The 13,098-nt window shown below is 40.9% G+C and overlaps 1 protein-coding gene across 1 annotated transcript; it reads left to right on the top strand.

Moving 5' to 3' along the window:
* Window positions 1–1,718: 1,718 nt before the first annotated feature.
* REXO2 (RNA exonuclease 2) lies at window positions 1,719–12,108 on the top strand. Its single transcript, XM_072822083.1, has 7 exons — window positions 1,719–1,956; window positions 2,843–2,926; window positions 6,063–6,140; window positions 6,751–6,862; window positions 8,226–8,334; window positions 9,680–9,733; window positions 11,671–12,108. The coding sequence occupies exons 1-7, from the start codon at window positions 1,810–1,812 to the stop codon at window positions 11,798–11,800; spliced, it is 714 nt and encodes a 237-aa protein (XP_072678184.1). The 5' UTR covers window positions 1,719–1,809; the 3' UTR covers window positions 11,801–12,108.
* Window positions 12,109–13,098: the final 990 nt, after the last annotated feature.

Genomic DNA, 13,098 nt, shown 5'->3' on the forward strand with positions numbered 1-13,098 from the left:
ACCCAACAACTGTTAAGTCTCCTTACATTATAGCACCATTTACCTAACGTGTGTCTTTTTCGTCATAAAGTACGTTACTATGAAAACCTAAGTCTGAAAAATGTCCACACATAATTTTAACTACACAGCATTTTAAAATTAAGGTCATCCGTTTTTAGGATATAAGTTCTTAAATGTAAAATAGCATTTTCTAAGTTGTGATTTCTAAGAAAACAATGTTCCAGTAATAGCTCTGAAAGCAAAAGGTGTTCTGTGAAAATTTAAAGAACTAAGAATCCTTCAGAAGGATGATGAAAAGCCCAACTGATAAAAGTTTCTGCACTCCAATTGATTCTACTTTCTATGAATCAAGTTAAAAACTAAGGGGAAAAAAGGAAGGAATGTAGACTCTTTATCTTATAAAGTAGGCTACACATGAGTAAAAAGCTATAGCAAAACAATGTGACTCATCAGGCAATGCAGTTATAATGTATACAGGCTGTGCACAATAAAAGGCTTTATGAAATATGCAATCTGTGCACACCATTTCATGACCCTTCAAAGAGTTTCTATGTGCCCTGGCAGGTGGTGGGTTGGGTTACACCAAAGGAATTGCAGGTGATACCCAGTATACTACACTGTCCTTACAACTCTGATTAGGCAACAAGTTTCTCTCTCACAAAACCAGCTCACCAGGTATGAATTACTATGCGATGGACCACAAGCTCTGTAATTAGTGGCAATACGGCTTTCAGAAAAAAAAAAAAAAAAAGAAAAAGAAAAAAGAGGGTATATTAATTCCAGGCCAGGCCAAGATGCGTGACAAAGTTGCACGCTGCACGCGGATTTGCTACTGAATAGCCAAGATTTAAGAGACTCATGCAATTTGACACCACAGGGTCCACTGGTTCTGTTGGTGGCTCTCTGGACTCCTGGAAATGATGGAAACAATAGTTACCTCTGACAGATACTTCGATCAAAACCAAAGCCGATTGCAGAGCGAACCAGCTGTTTCAGTTCATTTTGATTTGCTGCATAGGTTCCTTATGAAAGGACGAGATTTAAACTCCGAGCACTTGAAAGGGTGAAGCAGGAAGTCCTTCCCATTGACACCCCACAGCTGAGCTGATAACACAGACCACCTCCCTGCATCAGGAATAAGGAGCGACCCTTTGCCAAAGAAGGAAAGTCTTACTGAACAGGTAACGTTCAATCCCCCCTAAAGGGATCTCACGCATCTCTAAAGGATTTGACAGTAGTCGACTTGGCCTTCTAGCCTAAAAAAGCAGCACACCGCAGTCCTGCTGTATGTCGACGAGATAAATACTCAGTGTGGACCTGAGCTGCAGGTAAGTTAAAAAAAAAAAAAAAAAAAAGGAGGGGGGGGGCAAAAAGGGCAAGGATATATTTGGAAAAAAAAAAAAAACAGTTCTTTTTTTTTTTTTTTTTTTACCAAATAAAGTAGAAGCTTTCTTTCTTTCTCAACCAGGCGGTTTGCAACTAATCCAAAACTCAGGAAATAACTCTGCGAAACGAATAAACTTAGTTCAGGAAAACATGCGCGTCCAGTAACATCCGAAAACACGTGGCGGGGGTGGGGAAAGCGGTCGGAACACCGCGCGAGACTCCAAATCCCATGACCCCATTCGGCAGGTGAGCCGGGCTGTGCAGGGCCCGCCGGCGCACTGGATGCTGGGGCTTGTGGTTTGGGCTCCTGCGCCTCCCCGCGGGTTTGCGACGTTTAGCGACCATCGCGCCTGCGCCCGCGCCCGCGCCGGCTGGGAGGCTGCGAGGCTGCGAGGCTGGGGCCGCGGCGGCTCGCGCCGGGTGATGCTAGGCGGCTCCCTGGGCTCCAGGCTGTTGCGAGGTGTGGGTGGGAGCCGCGGGCGGTTCGGGTCGCGAGGTGTCCGCGAAGGTGGCGCAGCCATGGCGGCGGGGGAGAGCATGGCTCAGCGGATGGTTTGGGTGGACCTGGAGGTGAGTGCGGCGGGCGGGGGCGGGGGCGAGGGCAGGCGGGCGGGCGGGCGGGGCAGCGGCGGGGCCCGGGGCGGCAGGTGGGCGGCAGGTGGGGGGCGGCGGGCCGGCGGGGCGGGCTGTGCGCTTGCTTTCCCGAGGGGACGGCTCCTCCGTAGGGCTCCCCCGCCCGGGTGCCGACCCCCGCCGCCGTGGCCGCTCGGGGCTCGGGGTCCCTGGGCTGGACCCCAGACGCCCCCGCCCCGCCCCCCCGCCCTTCCGCAGCCTCCCGGGATCCTGGCTTGGTTTAGCCGGACGGGACTCCAGAGATGACTCAGCCTTACCTCTTCTCCCACAAACGAGAAAACTGAGGCCCGGAGAGAGGATGGAGCCCCTTCAAGGTCACGCTGTTAGGTCCTGAGTGGGGACTAGAACCCAGTTCTGATCCCTTTGGGGTTTCCACACTCCTGCCGAAGCCTCCCTCCTCCTCGGTTGAACCTCAGTTTTCTTACCTAGGAAATGGGGGTAACAGCAGTGCTTTCTACACTCGATGGTGGTGGAGATCAAGGCGCGTCATTGACACGAAAACTTTGTGAACTGCGGGGATGTAGTGATGGGAGTTGTCTAACTCTCACCAAATTGAATGCTGTCAGCACTCAATTTTGCTGACTTTGCATCCGTCCCACAGTAGAACCGGGGTGCCGGACATATAGCCGGCCTTTGGTAAATATTTATGGAATAAATGACTCATGTTTAGTGCCTCGGGGGCTTGCCAGAGAAGCATTATTGTCTTTTATCCTGGCAATGGGATATAAATGGAATATGCTCGAGGGAATTACTGTTAAATGAAATTGAGAAAAATAGACCGGGAAGATGGTTTTGTGTGTTTCATATTTGTTTTTGATTGCAGATGACAGGATTGGACATTGAGAAGGACCAGATTATTGAGATGGCCTGTCTGATAACTGACTCTGATCTCAACATTTTGGCTGAAGTAGGTGATGCCGTGTAATCCAGTCATACTGTTTATAGAGTATTAGAAACCTAAATCCTTTCTCCCCCCCCCCCACATCTCTTTATTTAAAAAAAGTAATAATAATAAAACTGAGGTACATATAGGTTAACTTCCAAAGGAATATGCTAGGTCATAGTAGGGTTACTTCTGGAACCAAAGTAGTCTATCTCACAATCTGGTTATTTTTCAATAATCCACGCCCAAAGTTACAGAAACGTATAATGCTCTCGTCTACTGAGACCTTACTGTGTGCTGCGCACAGTTCTAAGTGCTTCACATCTCTACTCTCAGTCTTCACAACAACTATAAGGTTGGTAGTTAATACTCATTTTATAGAGGAGGACGTTTTGGCACAGAGGTATTGGGTAATTTGCGCGGGGCCACCTGGCTCATTACTGGGGGAGTCAGGAATTTATCCCAGGCAGTTTGAATAAAGTGTTTCTAACCAATAAGAAGACAACCAGCTATTGTATCAGGGTTAGTGACTCATGCCAGAATTATATTGTCACCTTATTTAAACCTATATTGTCACCTTAATTTTCACTTGACTCTCTGTGTCCAGTTTCTGCCTTCTCAACGAGGATGTGTGCTTGTCTAGATCTGTAGTAAGACTTTGGAATTCCTGTTGATAAAGAATCAGAATAGTCTCTTGTTGATTTATTGGGCATGATTAAGGTTTTAACATGCTGCTTTTAACTGAAGTATTAAGCAGAATAGCACACCTGTTGCCTTTTGGACACTTAAGAGGCATTTGAGAAGTGTGCGAGGGCATCTGATTGGTAGTGGGCCTGGAATTGGTCCCTGGTCTCATATTGTCAGCAGTTTCAGAGGCCCTAAGGAACTCCAGAATAGGAACACAGTAGGGATGTTTGTGGGAAAAGGTTAGTCCTGTTAGAATCAGTTCCCAGAGAGCGGGAATGATGTGCTCCCTACATCAAGTGGATTTCATAAATCTACAGTAAGACTTCCACTTAGTAAGCAAGGGATGGGAGAAGGCCTGTATAGATGAATTGCTACTTTTGTGGAGTACCAGGCATACATCCTGGAGTTACCACTTGCTACATCAGCTGGAGGAAAATCATGAGACTTGGTGTTTCTCATTGTAACAAGTAGCTCCTGTGGTTTTTTTTTTTTTTTTTTAGCTTTATATAAATAAAGTTCTGCGTTTTAGGTTTGGTTGTTTTTTTCCTGTCACTTGGAATTTATTGCGGATGAATAGTGAAGAGAAGTGTCTTTATTTTGTGAGCCCTACTTACCCTTGGCTGAAGAAGAGTTTTTCCTTTAGACTGTTGATATAATGTGAAATACTGACAGTTTAATGGACCAGTTAGTTAATATGTACCCTGGAGGAAATTTGGGTCTGTATTCACACAGCTGCAGATGAGTGTAGCATTTGTAAATAGACTCAGTCAGATGAGGATAAGAATGTTAAAAAAAAAAAAAATGCTCAGGGGCTGTTGGCACTAAAGTGTCATTTCTGTGGAAAATATGTTTTATTCTTGTGTATGAGTCTGAGGAAAATGTTTTATGCTGGTAGAAGAACAAACATCCTACCCTGAAAATTTTTCTGTAGGTAGCTTAGTGTGCCAAACTGGGACCTAGAATAAGTTAGATTGCCTTAGATTAATAGTTTGCTTTTCCCATCATAGTTTGTTAAAAATGTTTTTTTGTTGCTTTTTTTTTTTTTTTTTTCCAATATGAAGTTTTTGGTTTTTTAAAAAGCATGTCATCAGAGCAAGTTTTTTGCTTCTTAAAAGATTGCCTTGACCAGTTTTCTTATTTGGCTGAAATTCCTTGTTAGTTGTAAGATGTCAGATAGTCAAATTCGAGCCATCTCTCTCAGGGATCACAAACTATTTTTACCAGCTTAGTAGGAATAATGCCTTGGATTCATAAAGTACTTTTCTTCCAAAAAGTTCAAAGAACTTTGATGTCTGTAATTTCTTTTATCTTGTTAAACATCCCGTTGAGGAAAGGGGGGCGGTTTGTTATCACTATCATACAGGAGAAACTATGCCCAAGATGACTTGTTTTAATGCCACCAGTCAGGCTTCTGTTATTGCTGGGACTCTGCCTAAGACACTCAGAAGTTCTGTGTTCTGTTAAGTGGAACAGAGAATTTGGGACCAAGTGTTGCTTTTTTATCCCCCCAGATGTTGCCAGTTACCTTTTTTTTTTTTTTTTTTAAGACTTTTTAAAAATGTATTTATTTTTTTAAGATTTTATTTATTCATGAGAGACACAGAAAGAGAGAAAGAGAGGGGCAGAGACACAGGCAGAGGGAGAAGCAGGCTGCATGCAGGGAGCCCAATGTGGGACTCGATCCCGGGTTTCCAGGATCAGGCCCTGGGCTGAAGGCGGTGCTAAACTGCTGAGCCACCCAGGCTGCCCACCAGTTACCTTTTTAACTTTTTGATCTAAAAGTGCCATTAAAATTAAGCAGTATAACTTTATCCGAACTCTATTTGTATTTTGCCCTGTTCTGCTGCTGCATCCTATTCCCCAAAACTTGTGTATTTTCTTGGCATTTTGTATGCATATATAAATGTATGTTTTTTTTTTTTTTAACATGTGTACATGAAATCACATGCACGTATATACTGTTCTGCAATTGCTTTTTTCACTTGGCAATATAGACACTTTCCAAAATGAACTCCTAATTAGAGGTTGGCAAGCAGTTTCTAAAAAAAAGACTGAATGGTAAATATTTTAGGCTTGGAGTGCCACATACTACCTATCACATGTTTGTTTTACAACTCTTTACAAATGTAAAAATAATTCTTAGCTTACTGATAGTAAAAAACAACAACAACAAAAAACCAAAAATATACAAAGGCTGGGGCTATGGTTTGCTGACCCTTGATAGACTACCAGTGTCCTCTGTTAATAGGCATTTCACTTTTCAGAGGTGTGTATGTGTGCGTGTGTGTTCAGTCATTCCTTTTTGTCATTGTAAACAGTGCTGGAATGAATAAGGACTACTTAGATAACAAAGGGCCCTCATCTCTTTCTCTGCCATCTATATATTTAATCCTGACAGCAGCGTAAACTTTACCTCAGAAACCACGGTTATCCCTGTCGATTCTGGATGACTAATGGCTTTTCCCATCCACAGGGTCCTAACCTGATTATAAAACAGCCAGATGAGTTACTGGACAGCATGTCAGATTGGTGTAAGGAGCATCATGGGAAGGTAACATTACCAAATAACAGGAGTGCTGCTTTGGGGATCAGTAACAAGCGTGTTGCTCCCACATCTGAATCCTATACCATTGTTGGATGGGATTTTAAAAAGGGTTAGAGGAAGATTGCTTGGCGAGCCTGGGAGACTGCTTGCTTGTTTACCTGTCATCTTTGGGACCTCTCGAGATCATCTCCTCGTGAATGTTCTCTTTTTTCCTCTCCTGCATTCAGTCTGTCGCGAACGCATTGTGGATTGTCAAGCATTGCTCAAATCAGTCTTTTGGATAAGGTTAGACATCAACTTTCAGAGAAGGGGGCGTGCTGCTCACCTGTTAATAGTTGTTTCATCCCAGAGCTTATATCCTTGGACTTTGAGCACCATCTTTTTTGACTGTGTGGAAATGCTATTAACAATCAGGAACATAGCTTATATGACCTGGATTCTTTAAGAAAAAAAAAAAAATCAGTGCAAAGATGGCAGTTTCAGTTTGAACTTGTGCTTTATAAATGGTCCATCTATGGTTATATTTGCCCATTTTAGAAGTGAAGTTTCATTTCTGGATGCCTTTGAAAACTGACTTGATGTGTTTCTGGTGGGGGCTGGGGATTCTCTCTTGCAGTCTGGTCTAACCAAGGCAGTGAAGGAGAGTACAATGACATTGCAGCAGGCAGAGTATGAATTTCTGTCCTTTGTACGACAGCAGACTCCTCCGGGGCTCTGTCCACTTGCAGGTAAAATCCAATCCTATGTATACCTTGTAGATAGTCTTCCATTGTAGTGGTTCAAGAGACTGCAGTTCCAGAAAGATCAGCTAAGACCATCATGCCTTTCACTTACCCTGATTTGGATTATACATCTTAATTTTGTGTTCACGTTTCTTTGTGTAATTTGTAACATGAGTATTGGGGAAATGCCCTGAAACCCGACATGGGATCTGGGGTACATAGACTCACTCAATAATATTTCCTCTCCTATTTTTATCATGGAAGAATTTCACATGTACAGGAGAGTTGGATTTAGTAACGGTTACCCTTGCGCCATGTTTGTTTTCCCTCTGGTTTTTTTTTTTTTTTTTTTGTTTGTTTGACATTTGAAAGTAAATTGCAAGCGTTTTGATGTCTCATTCCTAAGTACTTCATCAAGCATTTCCTCAGAGTAAGGACATGTTCTTGTGTAGCCACAATATCAATATCATGTTTAAGGTAGTTAAAAATAATTCAGTAATACCGTTTGAGATCTGGTCCACATGCAAAATGTCTAATTGTTTTTGAACCAGGACTCAATCAAGACTCATGCATTCTACTTGGTTATGTCTCTTCAGTCTCTTAATCTAAAATGTCCACCTGTTTTTATTTTTTAATTTTTTTCCTGTGTAACATTGACTTCTTAAAGAAACCAGGCTGGTTCTACTAGGATTTTGAAAGTCCTGCCATTGTCAGGGAAAAGTTAATGATCTGTGGAGGTGTATTTGTATTTGTATATGTAATTGATGTAATAACTTACACTTTCCTTAAATTTCACTTAAAAAAAAGTTTAACTTTACCTCCTAGAGCATATATTGTATATATATTTTCCCTCTAGCTAGTGTGGCTGGTGTCTATTTTAAAGTACTTATTTGAAATTTAGTGTTTTTTATATAAATTACTGTATGGAAACATGAATATGGATATGATTTGTTAAAATTGGAATGTGAATAAAGGTTTATTTACTTAACGTGGTTCAGTTAAGTTTTTAGTGTTAATAGTGTGGATTTCATGACACTGGGAGAAAATTTGCACATCTGGTATGATCTGAGAAAGTAACAAATAGATTTGTGCATTATTTTAAGTATGTGGAATGATAGATTTATTCTTTTGTCCGTAGAGAGGCTGTTTATAAATGTATTATGAGCTAGACTGACTAAATACTCAGAAGTCCGTACTTGTAACCAAATCAGATGCACTCAAACCTGATTTAAAAGTTCTGGGATGCTTTTAGGAATTATCTGAATTAAAAAAAAAAATCATCTCCATTTCCATACCAGTTAATGAATTTTTATATCCTGTTGTATATTGCTAGAAATACACAGATGCGGTATGCTTCGTGTCTTTCTAGGAAATTCAGTTCATGCAGATAAGAAGTTTCTTGACAAATACATGCCCCAGTTCATGAAACATCTTCATTATAGAATAATTGATGTGAGCACTGTTAAAGAACTGTGCAGGTAAGGGCTATATTTAGGACACATTAAATTGCCTCATTTAGCATGTTTTAATTGGGAATTTGTGGAAAGTAATTGAACTGTAGAACTGAGGGTGCCCAGTGGGTGAGTAACTTCATCCCTTTCTCACTTGGACAGGTCCTTAATTGATTCTGGACCGGTGAGAAATGGGGGAAACAATGTCAAAAATCTTTTGTATAAATTTCATTAGTCCAGAAAGTTTATTGAGCACCACTCTGTGCCAGGCATTGGCCTATGTGCTGGAAACATGACAGATGAAAAGCCTTAAAATGGCGTAGAAACTAGTGGGGTGACAGATGTGTAAAAAACACACCTGACACATATACTGTGTGGTGACTTCTGTAATGGAAATGTGCATATTGAATATTGAAAGCACCCAAGGGGAAAGGCACCCCTCCCTAAATGTTGGAGGAAGGAATGGGGAAATTGGGGAAAGCTTTACATAGGAAATTTAAGTTGAGATTTGAAGAGGAGTAGATGTTTTCCTGCCATTTAAGTAAAGAGGGAGGGAGGATTCCAGAGAACGGGCAGAAGGATGAAGAAATGAGGGCTCGGGAGGATAAGGGAATTAAATAGTTCATCAATGTGGGAGTTCCAAGCACACACTTTGGAAAAGGTGGGATCTCAGGCCAAATGGCATAGGGCTTGTGTGGTGGGCTGAGATGGTTAATGTAAGGGATAGGTTCCTTTAAAAAAGTGTAAGTAGAAGGAGTAGATAGGATTAGATCATTCTAATTATAAGGTGGCAAGAAAAGAGGGAGGTAAGAAAGGAGACTTTTGCCTTATCGGAGAGAGAAGAATCAGCTAGGGATATGGCACTTAGGTTGCAGAGAAAGATGCAGAGAACGTCCCAACTGAGAAGGTCACTTGGCATGGTAGAGAAAGAAAACCTCTAAAGCAATTCTAGTGTTTCTGTTTTGTACAGTTAGGTGGATGATGAATCTATTGAAAGATAAAGGGGGAAATAGGAGCAAAAGCAGATTTGGTGGATGGGAGCAGGGAGGTCTTGAGGATAGTGTGGTTTTTATAAATGTTGATTAGAAGTGTCCGATGGATCTGTAGGTGGAGAGGTCTAGCAGGTGGTTGCCTGTCCATGACAAACGAGGTGAGGGCTGGAATGGAATGGATCTAGGAATCCTAGACAAGGATGAGCTTACCCTAAGAGAATAGGATAAAGAGAGGGTGGAAGAGAGTCCCCTGCAAGGAAGCATCTTGATAGTCACAACCCAAAGTCCCATTTCCAGTGTTAATAAATAACTTGAAGGAGGTAATTATCCAGTATATTTGAGACAGTTTCCTTTGAGAGTTCCATTTTTGCTGTGTATAGACGCTGGTATCCAGAAGAATATGAATTTGCACCAAAGAAGGCTGCCTCTCACAGGTAAGTTTGGGTCCTTCCAAGCGCTTGACATGCACATAATCCCGAATTCCTGACTGCTTAAAACAGTATCTCTTCTGCCCTCTCTTGGAGGGTAGGGGGAAATAAAGGTCAATTGGCATAAAGATCACCTTCTTTTGCTAAGATTATTAAGAATTCTGGTCAGGATTCTAGTATTCTGTTCTGAGATATGCAGCATCTTATGTCTTTACCACAGTTTTAAAACTAAAAGATAGCTTAGTTTATAGGTGTGATGAAACAGTCTGTAATCTTTCTAGTAATGAGCAGTACTAAGATTCTTCCCCCACAAGGATATGAATACTTGTAGCGACTTAAAATTAATTAGAACACTTTGTGGACAGTTGTGTAACATAGTTACTTTGTAATATAGTTACTTTGGACACTTTTGAGGGTTTTTTTTTTTTTTTCAGATCTTTTTTATATTATGTCTATAGACTCAGGCACAGGTACACAAGAAATTCGAAGATCTTGTTTATCTAGTGTCCTGTACTGGCTTTTTTATTTAAAAAAATTTTTTTAAAAATAAATTTTGTCATTTTTCAGGAGGAACGTAAGACTTGATTGGGGATTTAGCAGCTGGCTATGGAGGACATTTATTTAGTTCATCCATGTTCTGAGTCCCTACATACGGTTATAGGCAAACAGACCAAGTCTCTGCTGTAAAAACCCTGGTATTCTAGTGTTTCCTTGTAGGGGTAGGTTACACTGACCATTGCACAGCAACACAGGTTTAGAATACCTAATCTGAAACAATTAGGGTTTGATGTCTTTCAGAATTTTTCAAGCTTCAGACTGGTAATAGCGTATCTGTAGTGTTTGCCGTTATATAATATGCCATACAAGGTCTGAAGAAGCATCCCATGATCAAACACATTGATGATTCTGCAGCAAAACATACGGATATGCACACCAAATGGCATTACTAGGAAGTATATACAGCTTCATGTTAAGATCAGGTTTTGCCACATAGTCATAAAAGCCCTTTGGATTTTCAGATGTTTTTTGGATTGAAGATGTAGGTAAGATACCTTATACCTTGATTTAGTCAGATTGTATATTCGACAGTCTGAGCTCTCTACTGCATATCCAAGACCAGGGAAGAAAGCAGAACTCACTTCAGTCACAGCAATAACCATTATAAAACTCTCGCACTAACATGAGTGCAGTTTATTCTGTAGAAGAGGCCTTTGGCTTATTGTACAGAGTTTACTGATTGAGCTGCACACGGTTCAGATAATTTTGGTTACCTGATTTTCAGACCTCAGCAGATGAGAAGCAGCATATTGGAGTAGAAGAGAGGCTATTCTAGCTGGTTGTAGCACAAATCTTTGCCAGAGAGGAAGTAGATCCTCTGTAGCGGTTTGGTACTGTCGATGATGTTTATCATGACTGAGTCGTGAGTTATGTTTGCACATGTCCATATATTTTGTGTAGGGCTGTCAGTATTGCACCATGTTTCCCAAACTCTGTTCCATGAGCTGTTAATGACTATTCCACAAATGTGGTCGATTAAGATTTAGAAACACTGTGTGTAGTACAGCCTCCCCTTGGAAATTCGCAATACACATTAGTATATAAAATACTTTGCAGAGAAGTTCAAGAAAGGAATGCTTGATCTAGGTTTTCCTAGACTTACTTGACACTAGAATTCTTTTTTTCCCCCCATAGAACACTTCACCATCTTGAATAGGACAGTTAGGAGACTTTATTTGATAAATTTTAGGAAAATTTTTACTCCAACTCACTTTAAGGAAAAAAAAAAAAACAAAAACAAAACTTAGATTTGCTTTATTGAAATGTTCCTCTTTATGATGTCAGATAGTGGCATTTACTGTCGTAAGTCTTGTTACTGTGTAAGAAGTCCTCTTGTTGATTACTTCCTCTGTGGACATTTCAAATCAGTATGTGTTTGCTTGTAGGGCGCTTGATGACATTAGCGAAAGCATCAAAGAACTTCAGTTTTACCGAAATAACATCTTCAAGAAGAAAACAGATGAAAAGAAGAGGAAAATTATAGAAAACGGGGAAAATGAGAAGACTGTGAGTTGATGGCAGTGCTCATGCTGTCGGCACATAGTTCTCGGGAAGCAGCTGCTGGTAGTTGCATTTGGTTTTCTGTTTTGTTCCTGCTGATTGCTTGGCACAGCACCTTCTTTCACTTGTGTCTCCAGATTATTCAAACAGACATCACCTGAAATATCATTTTTCTCCTAACATTCTGTTTTCATTTATGACACAGCAGCATCTCTGTAAGTACCAGGTCATGTCCATCCCTCGGTACATATCTGCATTTGCTTTTAGACCATTTCTTTTGTTTAATAATAATAATAATAAAGCTAGTTCTATTGAAATGCAAACGTTTTTGTACCATCTATTCTTTAGTAGTTTGATGACTGGTACACCACTGGAAAGGGTGGCTTTTTGTCAGTGGTATGGCTAATGTTTCAGTTCTCTTAATGATGTCAGGAATGGGTTACTTTCGTGTGTGAAACAGGAGATGAACCTGTCCTGTTCTACCTTTATGTGTCAAGGATAGATTCAGAGAAGTGAATTTGGACTCACTGTTATAGTTACCAAAGTACCAGAGCTCTGGTTAGCTACTTTTCACTGTACCCAAGAAATTCAAGTCCATCATCAGAGAGGGATTCTGTAACTAATAACGTTTACTGAATAGATATTATGTGTAAGGCTGTCACTGTGCTATTTTTCTAGAACATTGGTAGCCCTGGGTGCAATGCTCTGTAAGTATTTGAGATAGGTTTTTAGCCTGAATATCTTAATTCCTAATTTATGTACTTCACAGCACAGTGTTAAGGTGACTCCTTAGCCAGGGTGTATGTTAGAATCACCTGTCTGTAGAATACAACTCACTCTGACAAATGTCCTCTTAAGACAAGAAATCAGAATTGAGAAAGGCCCATAGGTGACTTCCGCTTGTCCCAGAGAACCACAGGATCTGCAATTGCATTCCCCAGTCCATTATGACCATTATAGGAACATAGCAGTGTGCTCCTACTGTGTAAGGGTAGCAGATCCAGAAATCACTAGACTGTAGATCACAATTATCATAATTGTATGTACTAAGTTGTTTTCGTTTTGCAACAACTGTCTGAGGCGAGAAAGATTTCAACTTTTTCCAAATGAGTGAAGTAAGGCTCAAAGTCATTAAGTGTAGTTAAGTGTAAGCTGATGAAAACATCTGTCTGCTGACTTTTCTGCATGGGTTTTAGCTCATGTGCCAACTTCAGTGGCTTGGAAGACAGGATTATATGATAGTCAAGGACGGAGCTCTTGAATCAAACTCTGACTTCAGACCTGAGCTCTGACACTTACTGAGCGGCTTTGCC

The sequence above is a fragment of the Canis lupus genome, chromosome 3, assembly GCF_048164855.1.
Source record: "Canis lupus baileyi chromosome 3, mCanLup2.hap1, whole genome shotgun sequence".
NCBI classification, from domain to species: domain Eukaryota; kingdom Metazoa; phylum Chordata; class Mammalia; order Carnivora; family Canidae; genus Canis; species Canis lupus.

Bases quoted from the DNA above. Each gene is read 5' to 3' on its own strand.
- REXO2 (XM_072822083.1), top strand. From the start codon at position 1,810: ATGCTAGGCGGCTCCCTGGGCTCCAGGCTGTTGCGAGGTGTGGGTGGG. The intron at 1,957-2,842 runs GTGAGTGCGGCG...TTTTGATTGCAG, and splicing joins TGGTTTGGGTGGACCTGGAG to ATGACAGGATTGGACATTGA. The intron at 8,335-9,679 runs GTAAGGGCTATA...TGCTGTGTATAG, and splicing joins ACTGTTAAAGAACTGTGCAG to ACGCTGGTATCCAGAAGAAT.